Below are 26294 nucleotides of genomic sequence, written 5' to 3'. Positions count from 1 at the left end.
TAAAATCAAAATCTTTATTATTTTTGCTTTTTGAATTAAAAAATTGACAATTTTTGACGTTTTTTTCTTTCAAATTGATTTTCTTTGTTGTTACTGCATTCGAATAACCAGATTATCACCAGCAAAGGTCTCTTTGCTGGTGCTAATCTGGTTATTTGGTATATGGAACACTGGTTAAGAACTTTTTTTTCATGATGTCAATTTTCATGATTTTTCTCTCAAAAAGTATCAACTCAACAAGAAAATGTTATAAAGCAAAAACTGTTTAAAATCGTCCGAAGAAGACGTGTGATTTTAAAAAAAATGTTCTATCAATTATTCAATTTTGACAATTCATTGAAAAATTTCAAAAATTCGGAAAAACCTCAAACGCATTCTCCGGAAGTTTTTAATCCGTTTAGCGTCTAAACGGGTCAATAAACCAGGCATGAAACTCGCGCGTATTCCGGCGTTCGATGCATTCGAAGTAGAAATTCCAAGCGGCAACGTTTTATTGCGATTTCGAAACTTGCCGGCGGAGCTTTCGCTCATATGACAGATGGTTTTCCGCAGGTGGCGCCAGCGTTTCCATTTCGTCTACCTTAAGGAACATAAAACCCAAGCACATGACCGATAGTATTGACAGTAATGAGCTTTTATTCCGGGCCCATCAGACGAACTTGGAAGGTTCACAAAGCTCGATGCAGCAAGCCAAAAAAAATGTTCCGAATGTTTGCTGTGACGTTTGTTGTTGGGTAAGAATTTGCTGAGTCGAAGAGCGCGTTAATGCGAGAAGGAAAGTGAGAGAGCGGGGTGCGCAAGCGCCTCAAAACGACGTGACACATATTTGAGCGTGCTCATTGAAAAGGGTGTATTCGCGACAATTTGAGGAGTCGTATAATGTCAACCGCGGGTAATTTTGTGTCCAAGAAATCGATAATTATGAATAGCACGGGTCATTCCATTCGGAGCTAAGAGTTTCGGGCTTCAGGAGGGACTTATAACGAAGAAATTCTTAAAGGCTAAAATGGCAAAGAGACATTTTAGTCAAAAAATTTGACTGGACCGCCGCAAACGGCTCGGCAGCAGCCAACGAATACGCTCGCAGCTCGCGTTTGTCAGACACAAAGAAAAATGTGCGAAAATGAAAATCCATTTTTCTCTCCGCCGCAAAGAGCCTACGAATGGTGTAACACACATTGCCAAGGGTGAAAAGAGGCTCCACGCGCATGAGTCTCGCGTCAGAAGTGGTGGGTGGTACGCGGCGGTAAAATAGCAAAATGGAAGCGGCGGCACGGAGTTGTCGTGGTAGGTCGACTTCGGGGTGGTTGGCCGACGGATCGATAAGGGCGCGCGCGGGCCTCGTGCGGTCGCCGCGATAACCTGTTCCTAAAAAAGTTGACCCCGCGCGCTCTTGATAAAGTTTCGCGAAGGGACGAAAGAGGAGGGACGTGTGTGCTCGCGAACAAGTGGCGGAGTCGTGTAATCGCGTTCTGACGATGATCAAATAGTCGCCGCAGTCTCCCGAGCCGTATACTCTTCCTCGCGAACAAAACATTGTCCGAGGATCACACACGCACCGCTCTCCCACACTACCAACGAGCGGGGAGACACAAACGAGTACCCACGGTACGATTGCGCCGAATTCGAATCTTGCCAAAACGAGGGGTTGCGAGGATCAAACAACTTTATTACGTACACACGTACATGTGCACTTACGCGCGTTTACACAAGCCTGCGTCCATGAATATATGAACCTCGAGCTTCGTTCCAAGCTCGTAACCCATCGGATTGTTTTTTCGACATAAATATTCGGAGAGTCAAAAAATGAGAGTGAATTAAGAGTGCAACTCGGTCTTCGGTGGGCTCGTTCCCAGTGAACTTCTTCACATACGACGCTCGTGACTCCTCTCATTTTCCTGGGTTTATGTAATCACTGGAAAAAGTGCTTCGCTTCAGGGTTATGAGAAACTGTGCTCGGTACTTCCTGCCAGAGGGAATAAAACATTATTGTAGTCTTTCGACTCTCGATATTTTAACCGGCAGCTGCTCTTCTCGGCAAAACATTCGAAGCGGCTCGAAGCCGCTGGCCTCTGGTGTCTTTTTCGACGCGTGGAACAGTGTCGCTCGTGAACTCTCGGAGGTTATGGCAACGCTGGTGGACCTCGGCAGAACGGAGGGAGCGACAGGGACCACGATTTTCACGCCGAGAGGAATGAGTGTTGCAGGAATTATGCACCTCGTTTGAGGATTATGACCTCAACTTCGCGGGGCTCTTTGCCCCGGTGTCACCGGTCTCACCATGGGATCCGGGACAACCTCGGGACCACCAACACTTTTCTACTTTGGTCTATTCTCGTTGTATTCGTTACTTTGCCATGGAGCAGCAGAGGAGAACCAGGAAAACATTGTAAGTACATTCTGGCAGCGTTGCGGACTTTGACGCTTTTAAAACGCGTTGCGAGAGCCGCACATTAGTTTTTCGACATTTTTTATCGTTCGTTTTCGAGTTACGGGCCTTGCGGAGGACTTTTGGAAAGATGCTTCGCCAACACCGGACTCGGAGTGGGAGAAATTTTCGGGGGAAGCTTTTTCAAAATTTACGTTCAAATGATTTTTTCGACGGTGCTGAAATGAGCCTGGGGACTGGAGAACAAGTTATAGAAACCAAGATAAAAACTAGCACGTTTCCACGCGTGTGTTGGATCTTGCGACTGAAAATAATTCAACGAGGTTCCATTTCGAATGTGGCACATTAGCTGATCGAGAGTGTCTCTCCGCTGGTCAAAATAGAGGATGAAATATGCCTTGATACAATTAGGGGATTAGCGAGCTTCGATTATATACGTTTTCGTGATTCATCGAATCAGGATACTTTTCATGCTACAGGTTGACGCTTCATTAACGCATCAGCAGTTACTCGACTATAAAATCACACGAGATTTTCAATCGTAGAAAAACAACTGCAGAGAGAACATTGAAAATTAGTGATGATTGAAATTTAAAATTCTTCTCTTCAATTTGGCTGTTTTTCTACGATAAAACTTGATTTTTCAATTTTTTCAGTGATGTAATCGATTACTGAGGAATTGTTACTCCTAAAGAGTCTCATGAGATCAATTCCATACATTCATAGATGAAATAAAAAGTTTTGAAAAGTCCAAGTGCAAATTTGCACTAGTCTGGTGATTGTGTGACCTCAAGACGCTTCTATCCGCGAATATTTGAAATTGAGCGCACCTCGGATCATATTTCGAGCTCCGGTATGCTCCTTATGCCTGGAAACACGGAAAAACTGCCTTGTAGAAAATTCTAGAAATTACTGGATGATACTGTACCGGGGAGAGGTACGAGCATCTCTAAAATATGATTTTTGATGAAATTACTCAACTTATTAGGGTGACCAAGTGAAAGAAAAAAATCCTATCGATACAAAGCGCCCAAGTAAAAGTGATCGACTTCTATCGATTATTCTTTTGCTAGCAAAGTTTTTTTTTCTCGAAAATTGCAAGAATTTTTTCAAGTACACGAATGCATTAAAGGAATGAAAAGCTCATTGCATTCAATGAGCTTTCGACTCGAGAAAACACTAACAATCGATTAGGGAAACCATCAACAATTCCATGATGTTATATTTTCATTTATATTTATGAAAAGCATAATCTGGTTATTCAACTGATTGCAATTTGCCAGATCAAATATTTCGGTCTCGAGAGACCCTTCACGAATTCGTTGCATTGTTTTTTCTCTAAAAACGTGAATACGATAATTAAAACAATTAATTCGTAACAGCCGGATCAACAGTTTGTTGCAAAGTTGAAGAGATGAAACGCAGACATTAATGAACTCGGTAATTTTGTGGATGAGCTTTCGAGGAACTTTTATTCAAAAATTCGAATGATACTCAAAAAATAATGATGATAATATAACGTGATGGGATTTAGCAGTCGCTGCTAATGTCGGAGCTTTTGGTAATCGAACGACGCTGAAGTTTGCAAATTATTTGTAATTGATCATTTTTTTATTTCACGAATCATTGATGGGGGTGGAAAAATTGCGAATTGCAAATTCGGCAAGGAACAAAATTGAAGATTTACTGGAATTATTCGAGAGTTTTTTTAGATCGTTTCGTTGGATTCCAACGCTGCAAACTTCAGCGTCATGCTAATCGATTGTTAGTATTTTGCTTCCTGGTCGATATGAGATATATTTTGCAAACGAATTAAGGGTCCACAACGATGGTGCGTGCGCCGTACGAGGGTGTATTGTAATTATTTACACGCGAGCGATGAATGGATTTTTTTTTATTAACAGTCATGGTCAATATATAAAAATGGGAGAGTGTATACAAATTTTTGTATTCGAATTTAAAGCTCAATTTGCGGTGTACGCCGCTTCTGAGAGAACACTTCGACGAAGTTGCTTCTCAATGGCTAACAACAATTGAGCCATACGGTTTGCTTAAAAAATAAAATAAAAATAAAATTCACTGAAAGTAAAAAAATGGCGGATCAGCTGATTCTATTGCCCATTTTTACTCATCGTTCATCGGGAAACAATAGAAAATTAAAAAAATCCCTTAAAAAAATCCCTACGTGGTGTCACAGATATTGGATTTTCGAAAATTTTTCTTTTCTTTCCTTTTGCACTGTTGGGCATCTATTCCTGGACCACAGAGTTTACTCCTCAGCACCCAGAACCTCATAATTTTTCTCATGTTTCGCACACAAACGACCCTTACAGCGTGTCAGGGCGATTTTGCATTTCGGCGCGATCGTCCGTTTCGAATGGCTCTATCTCCGTAAATTTTGCAAATTTCCTTAAAAAATTTGGTAAGAGCATTCTTGACGAACGTATCTTTTGGAGTATTGAAAGAAGAAATAAAAAATAAGAAAGATTTTCACCGTCGTTTGAGGCTGCAACCTGCAACGAATTCGCAATCAACAATACACGTGGGTGTATCTCGAAAAAACCGGTTTTTTTCTAGCCTCACTGTAGCCTAGAAAAACTACATAATTTGTAGGGCGAAAAGGCGCCCACATTTTTGCTTAATTATAGTCGAAGTAATGACAGGAATTGAGTGATTATTTCGCAAGCAGATCGATTACGATCAGACGGTAGGAAAAAAGTACTTTTTTTACGAAAAGTGCTAACGGCGTCATCTGCCATTCAAAATATTTTCTTGTCGATGCAAATGTGTTGTTAAAAAATTCCTTAATGCAACAAAACGTAACGATTCGTGTACGTTTGGCTATCAATTCACGAGTCAAATTATATTTGCATTAGGGTTGCCACTGGAGCAATAGCACTTTGGAAATAATAATTACGTATTTCTATTATTTTCCATGATTTGTATCGTGAAATTAAGCAGCCATTATAGTACAATAAGATTTGATGCTATCGGACGCGATTTCATTGATTTGACCGCAATGCTGTTCTTGGACCATTAACTGTGCCGCTGGATTGAAATCCGATATATTGGTTTGATACTTTATAATATTGTGATGATAATTCAATATAACTGGCAGCCCGCAACGGCATATGTGATTGATCGAAAGACTTTTTCCTCTTTGTGTTCTCTTTTTCTATTTATCACTTTTCATAACACGATTCAATGAACCAATAAATGAAAAAGTCGAATAACAACCGAATCGTATTTCTCATTTATCAAATAGATTTGGAAATACATCGGGACACGCAGTGAAATAATGTATATTTCGAGCTGTCAAAGTTTGACTGAAAGTTTACTGAGTGGCTACCGTACAATTGTGCAATGTGCCTCTTGAAATATTGCAATCCAACAGTCGAAAATTCTATAAAAAAATGATGAGTATTACAAAAAAAATTGTTATCAATTATTATTATAAACTATTATGAATTATTAAGAAAAAATTGAAAATTATTTTTCATATATTTATCGTCTATACGAAACAAAAGATCGAACGTAATTCCACGCTGTCCGGATACTCGCCTTCGCTTCTACCATTTCATCACAGCTGAATGAACTGCACGCTCCTTCAAATATAAGCAAAACTAAGCCCTGGAGCCTCCACAGTGTACAGCGTCGATATTCGTACAAGTGTGATTGAAATTTTGCTACACGCACGCACTAAATTTCCAAACATTTTGGCGGATCATCGATACTTGTGTTTGAGCTCTTGGAATTTGCGTACACGTTCAACTGTGAATTTCGATTGTGGAAGCAGTGTACCAGCCATCGTCAACATAAATTTTACGAGGTCTCCGCGTTAAAAAAAAGCAGATTTGGAGCCTCGGTCAGAGCAGAATATGCAGTTGAGAAATTTTCATTCGGAATTGACTCGAAAATGACAAAGTTGTTGGTAAAAACCTCCAAAATGGACGATACAGAACTCCAGCTCCATGGCGTCATAGTAAAATTCAAATTTTCTCATTTCTGCGTCCAGGAAAGATGCTCAGTGAAATAACAATGACAGCCAAACCTCGCTTACGATAACCTCGCGAAAAAAGCTGCAACTTTAAACGCACCGACGTTGAAAGCGAAGACACGGCTCGTCTTCTCGTCACAGAGTCTAAGTGTGTAGCAATAATGCCCCATAGTTATCGGTGTATTTCATTCCCGAAGATTCTAAATCTGGTAGATAGAAATGTGATTTTTTCATGGAATACAGTTGTAGATAGCCAGTCGCTTCCGTTAAATTTCTTCAATCCTCACGACACCGTTTCTTTCTGAATGACAAAGTTTCTTGTAAGTCTCCGCGTGTGTCAAGAGCTCCGAGCTCCGAGTAGCGCCAAGGTGGGGAGAAAAAGTAGGAAAGCAGTTGACGATCATTTGTGCGAGAAGAGAAAGGCGGAAGCAAAAGATAGACCAGGCGGGAAAAATATTTCTCGTACAATATTTTCTCTTTGGCGCCGAGAAACAAAGCGGCCAATGACCTCGTCGCCCTTTTCTAACGCCCTCTTCGCTCGATTGTGAAGCTCTTTCTCTCGTTTCTCCAACCGATGCGAGACCTCGCGGTTGCAAGCTTTGAGGAAAATTTCCAAACACCCTTTAATTGCCGCTGCTCGCGCATTGACGAACCTGAGGGCCTGATAAATATCCAAGCTCGCGTATGCCGTTTGCCACGACACGAATGCGCTGACCCAAAGTACACGGACATTCGAAGTGGCACACGTGGAAAGACTGAAAAAGAATACGGACCGAGGACGCGAGGAAAAGATAAAAGATATTCCGAAGGGTGAAGAGTACGGAGAGGAATAAAACGTTTGAGGGTTACAGAGTGGACGTGAGCAAAGAGACCTTGGAGAGGGTCTCCGTACATGTATACATAAATTTGGTCGATTCGCCGCTCGCCATTTTCATCCTGCGTCGACGATATATCTGTATAATACAAATCGCTTATACAGAATTTCAAAGCTGGCGGAGGTCTCGTGGAAAATAGCACGAGAGAGCGAGAGAGATCGAAAGTTGAGCTAAAAAAATTCCAGTACTTTACAGCGAACGTCGAACACGAAGCTTCGGAGGTATGGCACATACAAAAAGAAGAAGAAGGTGAAAGGGAAATAAAAAATGCTCGAAGGAATGAGAAAAAGCGTGAAGCTCTCGGCAGAGAAGCTACCCGCCTAGAAATTTGTTAGGGTTCACCTGTTCATGATGAGGTCATGATCAGGTTTTGAAACGGGCAATCCTATTGTTAAAAGCCTGATGTGGCCGCTATAAGGTTTTCCACAATAATTTCCAAAACAGCCTAATCTAAAATGGCCCTGATCGGGTTCGCCTAGATAAGGCCTTTTTGACCGTTATCTCATTCAGGTCCTGCTCAGGCTCGACTTAATCACGCCATATGTGGAAATCCTTATGAGATTCCAGCTGGAATCTACCACAATACTGCCTTGACAGTACTTGTTCTATTAGGTCCTTCCAAGGCTTGCCTTATGATTGGCACACACGCGTATTCGAATAGATGGTGAATAAGTTATATTCCATTCGTGTTTTGTACGAGCTCCGAGTGACAAGTTTCCAAGTGATTTTCAAAGTGAGTTTCCATATATTTGATGAAGTTTTATTCTATTCGTATTTTATAAAAGATCCGAGTGACAAGTTTTCAACTGAAATCAAACAATAAAAAAATTGTATCTGAACATAAGTTGAAATGAATCGAGATGACCAACGTCGGTATAAGGCGCGTATGCGTATGCGAAGATATCGCTCTATGCGTAAATTTACAAAAGGTATGTACAATTTTAAAGTGATTTGCATTAATTATATGAACGAATTAGAATTGTTGACATTATACAAACGAGCAAAAATTGTGTTCAGAGAATTATTGATACAAATTTGTGATTTTTCTCTTAGAAATTCTAAAATTGTGCCAATCTTAGCACACCAATCATTTTATTTTATTGTTCAATATTTCACAGATTTACATAGCCCGAAAAAATTCGCCAGCAACGAGAAGAAATCCGTAAGCGTCAAAGATTTTGATCAAGCTGTTGGCAGAGTCATCAACAATGCCAAGGATTGGAACGGAAATCGGGCTATACGCTAAAAAAATGCCCAATAAACGCGTATTTTTAAGAATATAAAATTATACTCTTTATCCACACGTTCCTCAAATTTGACAGTTTATAAAACATAATTATTAAATTATAGGTTACACATGTCAGAATATTCAAAAAAAGACTTATAATTTACATGATTGATTTAATAAAGATTAATAAAATAACGATGTCTTCTAGAAGTCTATGTGCACGAGATTTTCATGTAGGACAACCTGACAGTAGCCTAGTCGAAAACCCTGATCACCGCCCGGTCAGATAACCTGATCAGGGTCTGTAAACGAACGTCAACCGACCCGGACCAGGGCGCCTTATTCGGGCCTGACCAAGCAACCTGGTCACGGCCATTTGTTTCAGGGCGTAACATTTTGGAACAGGGCGTCATCAGGTGGCCTTACAAGCGCCCTACCAAGGCAGCATGGCAGCCTGACAATACCCTGAGGAGGTACCTAGGAAACTTTCTAGGCGGGTAGGTGGACACCCGACGCCCCCTTCAGGGGTCCGAACCTGCGATCCCTGTGCGAGGTAGTCGCAACCCCTCTCGCTCTCTCTCTCTCTCCCTCCACCTTTAATATTACTTTCCGTTATAGGACGGAAGTGGGTAGATTTATGACGTTGGGCTACATACGTTGTCACGTTTCTCTGCCACCTTCTCCCGCATTTTGCTATCGCTGACTCGAAAATTCAACACCCACCGTGAATTCTTCACTCGTGTATGTGTCTGTGTGTGTGTGTGTGTGTGTGTGTGCGAAAATGCACGAGGCAGAAAAGAGGGCTATAAAAAATGAGTCCCTCTTTTTCATCTATCTTCGATGCTCTTTTTATCAGCATGAGCAATGTGTATTATATAGTGATTCGAATGATAACTCGCAACTTTTCCTCATTGATGATGTACGCTCAATTTTCTGCGTATACTTGGAGCTAGATACATTTTTCTTTTCTCATCTTCGCACAGCTCATGTTTAAAGGATTGATTTCGATCGATCGCGCGGGATAAAACTGTCCGAGTTTACACTCCTCTTCTCGGTACATATCGAGTGTCCCGATCCATTAAGGAGGTTCACGCGATGAATCTAACGGAAATCGAAAATTCCAACTTTAGGAGTGGAAATTTGAAAATATGCTTGAAATATATACAGCGTGGAGCTAGTTCCGGAATTGTTGTAGGATCCAGGGCCTAGTTGTCGAGAAAACGATTAACGAAAATCACATTTTTGAAGGGTTGTGTGCACAGGCTCTTCTGGCAGACACACTTCCTCTGCGACCATTTGGATTCAATGAAATAGCATCCTCCCAACTTTAAAAAGCCAAAAACGAGAAACTCGTTCTCATCTGTTGCTGTCAACGTCTGAAACAGCTTGATTCCTCAACAAAATCCACAGTCATTATTCTATAAATACCTGTAATGGTAAAATAGAAAATGGTTATGCACAGATTCCTCACCGTCTCTTTCACTCTTCTTGTATACTTTGGGGGAAGATAGGGAGTGTAATACAAGGAGTACTCGTAGCCGGAGAGGAGTAAGTTTACTCCACATTGTTCCAGTCTAGTTGCAACAACGGGAACGGGGCGTGTGGTAGCCACCACATTCTGCAGGGTATTCGCCTAACTTACTTCGCTCCAAAACATTCAAGAGTTTAAGGATTTTAGTTACAGAGCACTGTACAGCCAGGGCTATAACTCGCATATTTATATCTCACTGTAACGACTCGTCTTATAACTGGATTTTGCAGCTTTACTGCAATAACTTAACGAGAAGAATTCCTGCAGCGCAGTGAGAGAATTTTATGGAAATTCGTTCCGATTTACGGTTACGATTCATTTACGTTAATTGCAATGTCCACGTTGAAATCGCAGTGGTTGTACGAGAGGCTTTATTCCGTTTTGCCATCCTGAATACTGGACTGCTCACAGCGAATGGTAGCTGCGCACCGCTTGGAAATCTTCTAATGAAATTCTGCAGAAATTTTGCAGAAAACACTTATATAAAAGCCTTCGAATTCTCAACAACGTGATTGAGGCCAAAATTGCTTAACCGCTATCCCCTTATTTTTCTGGAAGCATGTCTCCTTCATTTCCAGAAGAAGACGTTTTAGTAAAAGGTTTTCTCTGTACCGGCAGATGTGAGAAGTTGAATTGTACGGAGAACTGCAAGCTCGTGTTTCGCTAGGGGTTCATAGTTTCCAACAAAACCGGACATACACAGATGTGCTGGGAAACTCTTCAGGTTAGGGGACACAATGGACTGAGGGAAGCGAGAAACTTTCTCCCAAATTGTTAGCCACAATTCCCGTCAAACTTCGTCATTCGAGCGAACCAAAGTGTCTAATTACATGAAATATATCTATGGTTAGAGAAAGAGAGAGAGAGAGCAGACGAGCCAATTGGTATCGCTGTGAAGTGTGAATGGCTCCTCTCGTTCCAGTCGAGCTCTGTTTCAACCACTGCCTCGTCTATTTTTATCGCTTCGCGTAGCATTTTTCCATGTGGATTCCGAAAACCTTTAACCCTTTCAGTCACTGTGACTGAAAAAAATTACCTCAAAGCTCAATATCGAAGCAATTCCACATAAAAAAAAATATCTAGGGGTTTTTGTAGCCACTGATAACGAGTATGAAGCCAGATTTTGAAAATTCAAAATGCTGGATCTAATATGGCGAACGTGAAGTTCCAAATACTTGTTAATTTTTCTAAAACTTTCTAATTCAGGGTTTTCGGGGTCGCTGATTACGAATCTGACATTAGATTTGGAAAATTTTCAATGTCAGATCCAATATGGCGGACATGAAATTTGAAAAATACAACAAACAAAAGTGGATTTGGATGCTCTCCACCTCCTCGTCGTTAGTTCCGGGTAGTGCTGAGAGATACAAATATGTTGTCGAAAAATTTGACCTTCATTGCAGGAAAGAAATTCTTCAAGGAACAAGTTTCGATAATTTTTTACATTTTTTCATGCACTATCTTGAATCCAGATTTTTTGATTTAGGAATTATGATATTCCGGGTTCAGATTCATAACCAGGACCTCTGAGAACCCCCAAACAAAAAGTTAGCCAATTTTTCGGTCCGCTACCTTGAATTCGCCATCTCGCATTTATAAATTATTATTAAGTTCTGCCTGAAGTATTTCAAGTGACTAAATTCAGGCCAATGAATAAAAAGATATATAAAACTTGACGTCCACGGTATTGGATACGCCATTTTTCATTTTCAAAATCTAACGCCGGATTCGTAATCAGCGATCCCGAAGCCTCTGAATGCTAAGTTTTAGAACAAAAGTATTTTGAATTTCGCGTCCACCATATTGGACCTGTTATTTTGAATTTTCGTGATCAGCGACACGAAAAGTCTTGGGTTACCAATATTCATGAAAATTGATGAAAATCGAGTATTTTCAGGAAAACCAAAACTTTAACTTCTACGAGATCTGAATGGTTGGCAGAGTGAGCCATCCGTGAATCCATTGAACAAGATTATCGAATTCGTTTAAGAGCTTTAAGGCGAAGTTATCGCGTTTCAGGTTCGTCATCCCTTCAGTGTTAAGGGGAATCGGGAATTTGGTATTCTACTGCTGATTATACTGAGAACGTGACGGGAAACGTACTCACGAAAGCCGAATTGTATCAAATAAATGTCGATTAGGATGTTTTTGCAATATTAAGCAACAATTTCGCCTCAATGAAGTCTACACAACCAACCGATTGCGTAGAATGTACGTGGATATTGGTTAGAAAGATTAAAGTCGATTCATCTCTCACTGTACCGACAAATTCTCCAATAAACGTGAGTGCACCTCGCATGTGCACGCAGTTGTATTCATTGTCAGCTATTATAGTGCAGTCCCTTTCTACCCGAACAATTGAAAATTGGGTGGAAATAGAATTGGTCTTATACTTAATCAAAGAAGATGAAGTTTCCACTGCACTTATGGACACCAAGAAAAATATTCTTTCAGAAGAAAACGTCTCGAACTTATTTTTATGAAAAATTAAATGCTTCTCGAACTAGGCTAAATCGATGCGCGTTTTCCGCTCAATAACTTTTTCTTTTCCATTATTTTCAATAATGAAACAGACTCTAATATCAATCGAATTTTTGAAAGAATTAAAAAAAATAATTTCACACAGTAGATCGTTCTTCATCGATTCCTCACTCGAATTATCATAAAATTTGTTTTTTTTTAGCTAAATTCATTGAGAGTAAGTATCCTTCGTTATCGTTCCTCGCATTCGTGATTTGTAAAGAACAGAATAACGTCAGAGTCACTATTGGACTCGAGGTCAGGGATCCAATGCAAAATCACGGAAAAGTAGGACAATGAACAACAAATTCACACGCGGAACAACCCTACTTTGCTACACCGAAAATACGAGGCTGAAAAAAAGTACTAGGGATATAATATCTCGCGGGGACAGTATATACGCACTGGATTGCAGTAATAAGAATTGTTCTATCCACCATAGTCAAAAGACCAATATCCATACCTTTTATTCAAAAGACTCCGAGTCTTTTTTTCCATAAGAAAAAAATTTTTCAGTCACTTGAAATGTATTGTAAATTTTGCTCGGGCCACCCTGAAAAAAACTATGTTTATGGTAAAATGTCACACGTATCGGTGCGTATATTCGTGTATTTATCGTAGAATTTACTATGCTGACAGTGAAAATTTGTGATCTACGATACATTTCAACTCATCAGTAAGTGCTACTCTGACGTGACGAATGAAACTCGAAAACAAAGCGAAATATAGTTCTCACGTGCATCACTTTTTGCTATCCACATAAAGCTGTTTAGAATTCAAAGGACGAAAACTGTCAAAATTCGAAAAATAAAAACACTTTGAAAATTCTTAAAAAATAATATATCCCTCGCTATAAAAAACGAATCTGTTTTCTCCGTGTATGAAAAGGGATAGTGAATTTTTCCCACTGTCACTACTAAAATCATTTCCTTTTTGCTATTTCCTCGAACGAGTGTTTTTCTTTTATATCGATTCCAAGTCGACTGAGAATAAAATTTCTAAATGATTTTGTGATAATTTTACTTATTCAGAGATTTGATTTTTTCCTCCATGGCGTGATTGAGGAATGTGTGAAGGCGACTCAGGGGATGGTAGCTCTCGTAGGTGAGTTGGGAATGGCTGGAAGGCGAGGAGAGGGGGTTGCTAGTCCTCATTCCACAAAGCTCTTATCGGACCGGTTGTTTCGTTCGGTTCGCCTGTTCGGCTGTTGGCTCGGGCGTGCAATCGATTCGAAAGCTGCACGGGGCGCAATGTAGCGTATCGAAACTACTACTGCTGCTGCTGCTTCTGCCTGGTGATTCTCGTTTCTCACTCCTCTCGTTTCCACGGCCTAGCCGCGAACACCCATCAGACACACGGAAAGCTTTTCCTCAAGCTTCTCCTGTGCGAGCGAGAAATCTTTCAAAAAGTCTCTCGCGTGGGCGCTCCGCCGTAGAGACTCTTGGAAAATTCGACCGGGGGGGGAATTGAGACGAAGGAAAAGTAAAACATCTGTCACATGTTGGACTATCCGTCGGCGATGAGGAGTGCGTCGATACGTTAAAATAGTCAAAGAGGCAAAGACATTCCACCAATCATCATTGAAACCTTGTCAGGCATTGCATCGTCTGGAATCTGTTCGCGTTTCTAAAGATTTATCGAATTTCGATGTAAAACTGGGCGAAGTAGTGAGACAATTATAAAATCGTTCGTAGCCGAGTCGATTTAACGATCGATAGTTTTCCGTCCCAGAAACTAGTTGGAGTCAAAAAATCACTGGAGTTTTGACGACGAATTCGAACCCCCACAGTATTTTTTCACACTGCAAACAAAAGCAAGAAACTCGACGATTTAAAGGGAGAGAAAAGAGCGTGAAGAGGCGCGGGTACGCTGCAGAATACATCAAATCTCTTGATCCTGAACGGCGCTAAGGGGTGTCTAGTTTTAAGCTCCTTACTCTCCATTTTTTCTGCATTTTATTCTTCCCCATTCGTTCTTATTTGCTTGCAAGTTTGGCTGGAAAATACGCGAAGAGAAAACTGCCGCTCGTAATAGAAGGTCAGAGCCGGATGGAGTTTCATCGGTGGAGTTACGCGAGTTGCGTCCTTCTGTCCGTCGGACGGTGAATACGTAAAAATAGGAATAAATTTCATATAGTGTATTCAAACCGCGTCTCTATCTGTGGGTGCAGCATATTGTGGTCGGCGCACTGCTAGGTGGATGGTTATTTCTCCGCTGGGAACGATATAACTCGTGAGAAAATATGCTTCTGCGATCGCGCATGCCTCTTTTCTACACCCCTCGCATCCTTTGCTAAATAAATTCCATATCTATATGGATCGGTGTCTGGGCGTGGAAAATTACTGTTGGATATCGCGATCCTCTTTCAAGCTTGTTTCTATAGCGAAAGGGAATATGCACAAAAATGGATTTCCGTTCATTTTCGGCTGCGGTAATGAGAATGAGGGAGAAGGATGGCGCGAGGAGGAAAAACGATTTGACCAACCGTTTTGTTGTGGATTTCCTTTCTCCATTATTATTGTAGAATAATTAAAAAAAATATTCATTTTACAAACTTTACCGAACGAATTTGTGTATGAATTAATTAATTTCGACGGTTGCCTACGTACATCTTCGTCCTCCAACGAAAATTAGACATCGTTTATTGAATATGGGCGCGCAGTACCGGGTGGAGAGAAAACGAGCGAGAGCCGAAAAGGGTGAGATTATATTTTCGGCTGACAATGAAATTCGATTACCCGGACATACGCCCTCCGAAGAGATTAATTAAGCAGCCCATTATTATGGCAATTGACAGCATTCGGTGAGGAATGGGGAGACTCGATTCTCCGCAATCATCAATAATATATTATTCAACGGACCAAATTGCAGACAACCTCGCATATCTGTAGTACTGTTTCGCAATTATGGGGTCACGCTAATGTGCCATGTCCAATGGGGCAGTGAGTTATCACATTTTTTATCCAATTGTGCGTTCCATTTTCCACATGTTTCTGGTGGATTTAAATTTTGGGTGGGGCTCAATATGTTGAATAACTGAATTGTAGAACGGTCGATATTTCGAAATTTTTAAAGTTGTCACATCAGTTTGGAGAAAAATAAGTTATTCGAAATTCTTATTCCCGATCGACTATTCAGCAGATTGCGCGTTTAATCAAAAATTCCTTCTTTTAATTCGTATTTACCCGAAAATATATATTTCAATAGTTTTCATTTCGAATGCAATTTTACCAGACCATCCGAATGTCAAATGTTCATATTTTCGAATTCAAAGTGGAGAGCATAATTGTTTTACAGACAGACCAGAATATAGAGTAGCAAAAAATCGAAAGTGAATTTTTCGAGCCTATAAAACTTGGATATGCGGAATAGCGATGGCTCGAAAAGGCGAAAGTTAAAATGGCGACGTTTAAAATTGGAGATCACCGGTCTGAGTAAGTGAGTGAGTGAGACGCGTGTATTTGGAGCTCCACGCTGCATTTCTTTATTTTGATCGATCGACTTTCTAACGTTTGGCTATTTTGACTGTTCGACTTATTGGTGTTTCAGTATTTCAACCTCAGTAATATTTGGTCTTTCGTTATTATATTTTCAAAATTGTGCATTTTCACAGTATCGCTGACTGTAGTAATTTATGAATCGAAAGAGTGATAGTCGAATTTTCGAAAAATCGATATTTTAGTCATCGTCCTATGGGCGATTGTTACATTCTATTTTCGATGTAAACGTGCTTCGAACCTTGCAGTTTCTGCTTTATTTATTTTCGGCATTCAAAGCTCTAGTCGAATCCATCCGTCTCCATATTATCATTCGAAGTTTATAAACTCGAGATTTTAGCTGTTCGAAATTTTAGTCATTCCAACATTTGATCCCCACCCTAAATTTTCTCATGTATAGCAAAGTTTTATCTTAAGGCCTTATACACGCTTGGGATGGGCGGAAAAATGGAATTTTTTTTTCAGATATTCTTCAAGTGCAATGTCTGAAGAATATTCTCACCATCGCGGGCATTCCAGCTGACCCGGTTGTCTAATACTTGAATCTTTAAACGCGATTATCTCAGAATCGTCATTTTTATTGAAAAATACTTTTGCGGTGGACACGTTTACCAAAAAACTATTGATCCGATCCATACGATATTATTACCAATTATTTGTTGCAATAATAGCTAGGGCCTGGGCGAAGGATTTCGTATTTTGTTGGAAAAAAAATTGTACCATAAAAACCGAAAATTTAGAACCTCAAAAAATGAATTTTTTGTTAAAACTGTCGGCATTTCTTATTAAATCTCAATTTTTACAAATCCTTCGTCCAAGCCCAAGCTATTATTACAATAAATAAGTGGTACGAATTTATTAAAAAAGGTGCTACTGGAATACAGCCGGAGTTTCACCATTCTGAGAAATTTTTTGATGAAAAAAATTCTACAAGTACACGAACATGTGTATTGATGAGTGTCGTCCACATTTTTTCAATAAACATTTATTTTCTTGTCGAAAAAAATGAAGAAAATCACGTTTTTTCGTCCGCTGCAACTGTACAAAAACCTTAACTGTTGGTCTGATCCAACAATTCGAACGAATTTCCGTCGTTCTGCTGGTCTTGCTCCATTGTTTAACCGAATGCCAATTATATAAGAAAGTTGCAGTTTTAACGACTCACACGTCTATCGAGGTACTCAGACTCGATGAAACAGTTTTCTCAGGCACTGCAGATTAGCAGGAGCACAAAAAAGTTTGATGACGAGAGGTAGACAGATGAGAAAAAGAAGGAGCGAGGGGTTGGGGGAGATTTAAAAATAAATAGCGCAAATACTTTAAGGACGAGCAGCAGCTTCTCCAAATTAAGACTGCGCCCGCCGAGACATACTTTCTCGCTCGTTCTCGCTCGCTACATTTCTTCATTTTCCTTCATTCCACTCTTCATCTATTTCTCGAGGCCTCTAGAAACCTCAAAGAAAACCGTGAGACGTCTCGACACGTAAGACTAAAGGCGGACTGTTGAGGCTTGTGCAGAGAGAGAAAGAGAGAGAGAGAGAGAGCAGCAAATTCATCCTCACAGACTACGTAAATGTTGTCTTACCAGGTGACTCACAAGGGCAATGCAAACAAGGACCCTCGGCCATACTTAACCTTCCGCGAGGAGAATAACGTCGGAAAAAGTATAAACCGAACTCGTGCACAAAACATGGAGTTAATAAAAAGAAAAAGCTTTTAAATTCAGGCAGGGAGGAAGAGATTTTTTATGCAGAAATATTTTCTGGTAACGTCCGAACGAGAATGAATTTTGGTGTCTGGAGTGTTGAGCATTATTTCGCATCGTTGTCCAAAATGATTCCCAGAGAGTTCTTCGCTTCACAAGGACTATCTTGGAGCGGAAATAAATTGGGGGTTGTGAAAAAATATCGGATCTCAATGATCAATCGTAGCAAATAGTAAATACCGTTAGAGCTACGAGGAAAACCATTGTCGATAAAATTCTCTGTACGCGGGCTCGAGTCCTTTCTTCGTTGAGAATCGAATCCGGATCTTGGAGGAATTTAATTCAGGGAATATCCTGGTTTCCTGGCTTTTCGGTTCGGGCATCGATAGGAACATCAGTCAGAAATGTGATGAAAGAATTGAAAACTACGAAAAGATTTGGAGGAAAAAGAGAAGAGAGAGCGATGAGATTCCAGGGTAGACGGAGAATGCCAGGGAAATGGAGGTGCTCGATGAAAACGGAATTTGATAAAAAAAAATTGATAATTCCACTTGGCTCGGTACTCTTCCCTGGCCATTTGATGTTCCACGGAACCTAGGACGTAAAAGCGTGTGTTGTACACCGTACAAGCTTATATACGTCCTCCTCGTGGAGGATAAGAAAAGCGCACTTCTGTGTAAAGAATCCATTTGTGGAAAGGGGGGAGAAGAACGAAAAATAAGAAAAAGATAGAGAAAAATAAGTCGGTTGTACGGCACACAGACAAATGGCCAGTCGATACTAGAAATGAGTTTTCCGAAGAGCATTTTTCTCCGTTCTCTCGTCTCCTTCGTCGTCCTCGTCCTCGTCATCATTGTCGTTGTGTCAAAGAGAACGATCGGCTCCGAGCGTAGAATCGATTGGTTTCCGAAGAGTAACTACCCATGTGCGCGCTCACTACAATTCGTCTGCGGATTTAACAGACTTTTTTCCTCCCCCTTCGTCCTCGTTAATGTTGACCTACATTCTCCCAATTTTTCCATCCTTTTCCAATAACTCAAGAGACGAATTTTTAACTTGAACGTGTGTAATATCTCTGGCGCAGCAGACAGTGTGTTCAAGCTCGCAGAATATTACGAGGCAAAAGCTGCGCGGTGCGCGGATGCGGTGTGTATCAGATTTACGATTTTTCTCATCGTGGCACACTTTTCTGCCATTAACGTCGGACGTTTCCCCTTCATTCCCCATCCTGCAATTTCATCCTCTTCGTTAATCCCCTCATTCCCCTTCCTCCCCTCATTTCTCTCTTTTTCCCTCGTTCTCTTCGCGTCCTCTTGTCTTTTTTACTTTCCAGTCTTTTCCGCTCGAGCCCTCCCGGCAATCTGGGGAATAGAGCGGCGCGTCAGAGCCAGAGGACCCTTTCATTCTAGGCTTCGGTATTATATATGGCACACGCCATCGGCACTCCTCTCTACCTGTATAATACCTGCGCCTACGAATCCGTACCACTGCTCCGCAACTCGAAACGAAAAATCTTCTCGTTCTTTTGCACGAATAAGAGTAGGCACAGGCAGCCGGCAAATATTTTACGAGATATGCGCGAAATCTATGGATTTCGTGCATCAGGGAACTTCATTTGGAACGGACCGTGGCCAAAAATTAAGTGCGATTTTTCCACCTTTCTTGGAAATAAAACGCTTGAAAAATGGTGAACATGAAATTTACAAAATTTGGTGATAACGTAAAGTCAACGTAAAGTGCAAATCCACAATTTTATTCCAAATTTTCGCCTACAGAGTTATCGAGTAATTAAGCATTGAAGCAGAGTTCTTATACCCGGAATTTATACTTATAAATATTGAAACGCTGCGTTATACACGTGATCTTTCGTGTTTACTCGATCACTGTGTAGAAGAAAAATCTATAAAAAACAAGTATCGTTGAGTTTGGCATTAAAGAATATGATCACCAAATTTTATAAAATTGTGAACTTTTTGAAATTTTTTGTCCTTTACATGGCTTAGCATGGACAACATATTTTATCGACTGTACCGAAACTCCTTAAGGATGTGGAAAAAGGTCGTACTAGTCAATGTATAGTCTTTAATCATATTTTTTCAAAGAAATTACCACGCCCAATCCAATATCATTAAGACATTTCGTAATGATTTTTTAATGGTAAATAATATTTAAGTTTATTTCATTACGAAAAGACGTCTGACAACATTGGACGTGGTCGGTTGACAGCTAAGGTTGAAGCTTACCATAACCTCTAAAAAGTTCTTCGCGAGCAGGTTATGAAATCCTGAGTTTTCATGAGCATTTGTCGTCTTCAACTTTGTATTTCTAATTCAGATGTTCGTTGACCCTTTTTTTTTAATGAATCGTTAGAATCCTCAGGGCTCAATGCACATAATATACATTTTTTATGATTAAAATCTGATACATGAAATTTTGAGTTATACAGGCTTCGAAGTCATTATGGCTATAGGTGCCACGTAAAATTGTGAACTTTTTGACTAAAAATATTTCGACTAATCAGTCTTTAAGAGACCTTGAAATTTCACACAGATTGAGTATTAAGCTTGGACTATAGCATACAAAAAAATTATCGTGCCATCTCAAATGGAGCTTATACATGCATCCTTAAGGAGTTTCGGTACAAAAGTCTAAATATTAAGAAATTGATCAAATTTGGTGATAATGTTCTTCAACATCAAGTGCGAAAACACAAATTTTTTCAAAATTTTCTTCTACTTAGTTATCGAGCATTAAAGCAGATTTCTTATGCCCGGAATGTATACATATATATATGGAAACGCTATGCTCATACACGTCAACTTTAGTGATCAATTACTCGATAACTGTGTAGAAGAAAAATCTTAAAAAATGTGTATTGTCAAATTTGGCACTAAAGAATATGTTCACCAAATTTTATAAAATTCTGAACTTTTTGAAATTTTTTATGCTTTTAGCATGGTTTAGCATGGCAACATTGTATCGCCTGTACCGAAACTCCTTAATAAGATCCAGCATCGTTTGTGAGAGATCGAAACTTTTTTTTCGCCTCAGTATCGATGGAGATAAATCGATAGATTTTTTCATCCTGCTCCCAATGTCTCGGGGATATTCATAAAACTTTTGTTATTACGACCTGTTATTTCCATCAATATAATTTTTTATGTGCACACGTATGTGCTACGTGCTGTACATATTTACGTACGTGAGTACGTAGTAAAGCATTTATTAGCACATAAGTCAGGCGACTAGACGTACTACACGTCCACATAACATGTGAACAGAAAGAAGCAATGTGAGCCAGAAAGAAGCAGTGTGAGCAGAGGAAAAACGTTATTTCAAATTCCCCATGTTTTGCTACAGCCCCGTCGTTGTACTTGGCGGGAGTAGCTGACGGAAAACAAATCGAATAACCTTAACGCTTCCTGCGTACAGTGAAAAATTCAATCCTCCTATCACGGAATACCAAAAAATATTATCTCTCTCTCTCTCTCTTTACTCTTATTTTTATGCTTCTTCGTGTGCATGCTTATTTGCTCTATATTTCAATTTCACTCGAACGCTTCGTACTCCATATCGGGAGCTGTGACGAAAAATCGTATTCAACCACCGAGTTAATACGCATTTTAAATTATTGAAAAAACAAAAACTTTGATGAAAAATTCAAGCAAATGGCGACCAAAATGTACAATTTTCGAATAATTTTTCAGTGGAATTATTCGATTTTTTTTGTAATGAAAAAAATTGTTTTTGTGAATCACGAATTCAATGGATAGTTTGAAAAATTATTGAAATTTTCAAGATTTTCGAATATTTATTTAAGCTCATTTGATTGAGCGATAAAGTTTTAAGGAAAGAAAATCAAAATTGATGGATTTTTCTAACTGCGGTAACTTGTTATTTCACTTCAATTATTTTGAAATAAAAATTTTATTAAAAAAATTATTTAAAAAGTCACTTACTTTTCTGTACGTAAAATCGACGATGAGAAGCATTGCTTCTACGACGCTGTTGTAGCCGAGCGGGCTAAGTCGTAACTGAAACGGCGAGCGAATCAGGTTCGAACCCTCGTCTCAGTCGGGCTTCTACCATCAAAAATGCTAATAAAATTTTATTCCATTTTCAAGTGCGCGGGTGACTTTTAGAAGGCCTGGGAAATGATTTTTCAATCACTTTCTTCCCACAGACCAGCTCCTTGTGTACGCATCAATCGTACGCACAGGCGTTTCAATCTGTGGATATAAAAGCATGCGTCCCGCTATGTTCTGCGACCTATCAGTGGTCGCAGTTAACACGAAACCATGCGACAATTTTTTATTCTACTTTAAAAAATATTATTGTTTCATTGTGATAGAGAACAAATCATTATGAAAGAATAAATAAAATTGGAGATTTGTTAAGATCATTTTACTTCATTTTAAATTCCGTCAGGAACGATTTCGTCCCTCTGTTGATAGATTTCATCTGTAAACAGTAAAGAACTTTATCAAGACGAAGGAAAGGATCGATTTTTACTTCCTAATTGAAGGTATTATTGCTTTAAATTAATGTCAGAGTTATTTATTCGAAATTGTAAATACATTTTTTCAACTTATCTTTTGGCGAATGAAATTACAAGCCATTAATTAATCGGGGATCCATCACTGACTGAACTCAAAATTTCATTCGTCCCTGGCTGAAATACTGCAGTTTTTTATGTAAAAAATCGCATTAGGGAGGGCAAAGGGAAAATACTAAGGAAAATGAATAAAGAGAAAAGTGTTAATGAAAAGACAGAAGATTATAACAGGAATGGCCCAAGCCAAGATGAAACAAAATGCCGAAATAAGCGAATGTGAGGTTACGAGTGCTCATTACCAATTTCGTTCAATCTTTAACGTAATATTTTTTTTATTACTAGTAAGACAACTGTCTCGAATTTTTTCCCAGACCTTCGTTGTATGCTCAATTGTTATTGTGTACTTTTTCATAATCTTCGTAAGAAGCGTTCATTCCTTATATGAAAAGATGAATGATTTTTTACCCATAGTCCTTAAACGCATTTATCTCAATAACCAATAAGACGAATCCTTTAAAATTTGATACGCGCGTCAGTCGACTCCCATTTAATATCTGTGTAAATTTCAAGGACTTTCTTAAGAAAATCGTTTCGTGCATGAACCACCTTAAGATGCCAGAGGCAAGTGAAAAGCTACGGTGACGTTACCAGTTGATTTTTGCCATCGGAAAACATTATTTTGTTTGATTTATTGAAGAGAGCGAGTAGAAATAGCACCGAACTTTTAATCTAAATTCGATTTCAGGGCAGCAATCCCCGCCGCTTCCAAAAGTGGTTCAACTCCTTTCGCTCCTCTCTATCTTTTCTTCGAATCTGCAGCCCACTCCGACACTCGCATCTGGTTGTGTCTGTACCTATGCGTTCGCACACGCTCCTATATATTCATGCACACACAGATAAAGCTCTGAAAATCCGCGGGGGTTCGGCCCGCAAATGCACAAAACCGTGAATTTCTCCAACGAGAGTTTGCCTTCGCTACATAAACATATATATATATATATCAACAATTCTAGTCTATCCGATCGCTTTACTCGACGAGTACTCGATTATGCGAACGTGAGCATGAGAAATCGTATTCGCACCCCCTCGTTTCTCTCACAAACCTATTGCTATGCTTGGAATATGCAATAAGGAGAACGCATGCATGGAATATCGATATATACCTGCGTGTATATTGGATTTATCTAATCTATATGCGCCGATAATCGTCTTTCTGGGATCTATACCACGTTTAATTTGTCCACGAATGCTTTAAAAGCTGTTCATACTCGAATCGTTTGTCATTAAAATAACAAGTTTTCCATTGGAATTAATTGAGAACTGTCAAAATCATGTGCTTTTATTCACGTTTCACTATATATATCTCGTTTCGCAATAGGCGAACGAAAATTAGTGCTGATCAAGGTCCGAGAGATGGCGGCTTGTTTTTAGCCATCTGTCGGCAGATGCCTAAATCACGTTCTCCGATATCGATATGGGCACGTCGCTGACCGACCGATGATGAAACGACGGAATTACAAGTTTCTCGCAATACTTTCAGCTATCAATCAAGGAATTATACTCGTTCGCTTAGTTTTGAGAAATGTATAACCGAAGACTCGGAAGACAGTCGGGAAAATTTGGAATATCAATGCATTTACGGTGAAATTGTAATTGGAAGAAACTTATGTGAATCCACGATGAAGATTGAAAATCAAAATGATCGCAATGCGACGTGCTTCTCAAGTTTGCTCATATTCGCTAATGGAAATTGGTTAACGATTTTTCACTGGGACAAAGGCACACGAAGGCTTCATTCTCAGGATCTTGATATGTTTATTACGAATCAGTAAAGAAGTTACTTTGAATACGAGAGTGAAACGAACGCGGTGCACTGGGAAAAAAGTCATTGGAACTACGAAATGTGGCATTACAGAGTGCCCATGAAATATATGGTTCCATGGCTGTAAGTCACACAACAAAAAAACTCCGACAAAATATCACGCAGACAATAAATCACCATTAAATTATTTTGGTAAAGAAACAATTAGTAACGATTGGTTTCGAAGTCAAAACCAAACCCAAACAAACACACACACACACACACATCCAAACAAAAAAACAGACACACACTTTTCGCACTAAACTACAATCACGGTTATCAGACAAGACTCAAAATATGCACACAGCATATTGAGTTTCGATTAATTCGTGATAAATGCTTGCTCTTCATCTACCATCGACTTGATATTTACAGTTATTTTTGATCTCGTGATTTTTTGACGTATGATATTTTGTCGTGGTCATATAATGTCTGTGATATTTAAACGTGCTACCGAAATATATGATCATCACGAGATTAAACATGATTAAACGAATAAAATAGTTTTAGATCCAACTGTGTATTCAATCTCCCCAAAAACATTGCAGTTAAATGAAGAAAGCTCTTCCAATAACATCAATTGCTGTTGAATCAACAATTTTTTTTCTCAGTTGTAATAAAAAATTGAATGTTCAGTACAAAAAGCTCAGTGTTCAGTTTTCATTTTAATTTGGAGTGTAACCAGAATTTATCTTGGAGTCTAGGAAAAAAATATATGGAGAGTTCACATAAATCTGAATGGTAAAAGGTCGACAAGGCGTATCGAGAAAAGGACAATGAAAAAAGCTTTGGTCTCGAATCCAGGGAGCTAAAGAATGTAAACGCAATGGTAGTAGAACCGTACATATTAGTAAAATATCGATAACCGATGGTCCAGTTTCGCGAGATTATATCTCGGAATTGTGGCGTAGTCGTGACAATCTATAATTCGCCGGATCAATGTTGGTACTCGACTATTTGTATCCTTTGGCTACGTGAAACTAGGATACGAAATTGTGTCGTGAACTCTGGTTTTTTCTGGGAAAAGGTTTGCCTTAAACATCGAATTTCACGAGGAATTTCATCGACTGCAAACTCCAGGAGAATAAAACCAACCTTTGGAGCGATATGCACTACCTTTTGATGTCAACTTTTTTTCGAAGCATCTCAATTATTCAAAATCTCAATGGATGGCGTTTCACAATATTTGAGGCACTAAAGATTCACTGATATTTTCATGGAATAATTATGTGAATTCACATAACAAATTCACGTACCAAATTTTCTGGCGAATCGAAACGTATGTCACAGTCGCATCCATGTTTATTTCATTGCGTTAAAAAAAAAGATTATCATTTTCAGAAATCATGCCAGATAATCCTGTTTTAATGTATCCCGATTGAACGAACTTCTCTTGATAAATATTAAATGAATCATTAAAATTTCAATCGCTCATTTGCCCGGTTTAATCAGCTGTTACATTAACATTCATTTTCAAAATTTTCTCATAATTAACGTACACAGAGAAAATCGATTTATATCGAGTAGCAATGAAAGTGTTCTCTTGAAATGCCCTCTCTATTTTATTCAGAATACGAGCTTTTATATAGAAAATGATATTTCAATACAGCTACGTCCAGTTTATAAAAGAATGAATATTGAATCGCGTTCGAGCATTCAAATCGATTATATCCAAGAATTTGGCAGCTTTTTTTTAATTTTTCACATGAGACACATTGAAAACATCTGCCTCCCTGTGCACAAAGAATAAAACTGTTATGTAAACGTCCAACAAATCACGACGAGCCAACGAAATGATTCGTTTTGGCTGGACATTTAATTATTATCTAGTTTATACGCATTGTAGAATGTGTAAAGCAGTTCCTGGTGCATATAGACGAGTCAAATTACGATGGTAGATATGCAACAATGTTATCGAGTTTGACATAGTTTCCATGTCTCAATTCACAATCAGATACCTCGATGACAAACATCGCTATGTCATAGGATGTCTATTGTGATGCAATGCTGACAGAGTTTGTATCTGCATTGTATCAGAAGTAACGATTTGGATTCTGTCCCCAGAATGATGATTCATTTAAGAGTATGGGTCAGTCGACTAACCTCTCTTGGAATTTTCGAAATGAAAATTCTTCG

The 26294-nt window shown here is 39.2% G+C and overlaps 1 protein-coding gene across 1 annotated transcript in view; it reads left to right on the top strand.

The window, feature by feature from the left end:
* The first annotated feature begins 1313 nt into the window (after positions 1-1313).
* LOC122407587 (uncharacterized) overlaps positions 1314-26294 on the top strand; it is a 152193-nt gene continuing 127212 nt past the window's right edge. The window contains exon 1 of the mRNA XM_043413907.1: positions 1314-2389. Within this exon, the coding sequence (XP_043269842.1) occupies positions 2233-2389 (157 nt within the window). The 5' untranslated portion in view covers positions 1314-2232. The remainder of the gene's footprint in view (positions 2390-26294) is intronic.

This window comes from Venturia canescens, chromosome 3 (assembly GCF_019457755.1).
Source record: "Venturia canescens isolate UGA chromosome 3, ASM1945775v1, whole genome shotgun sequence".
In the NCBI taxonomy this organism is placed as follows: Eukaryota; Metazoa; Arthropoda; class Insecta; order Hymenoptera; family Ichneumonidae; genus Venturia; species Venturia canescens.
Note: the sequence above shows the minus strand (reverse complement) of the source record. Positions and strands in the feature narration are given on the sequence as shown.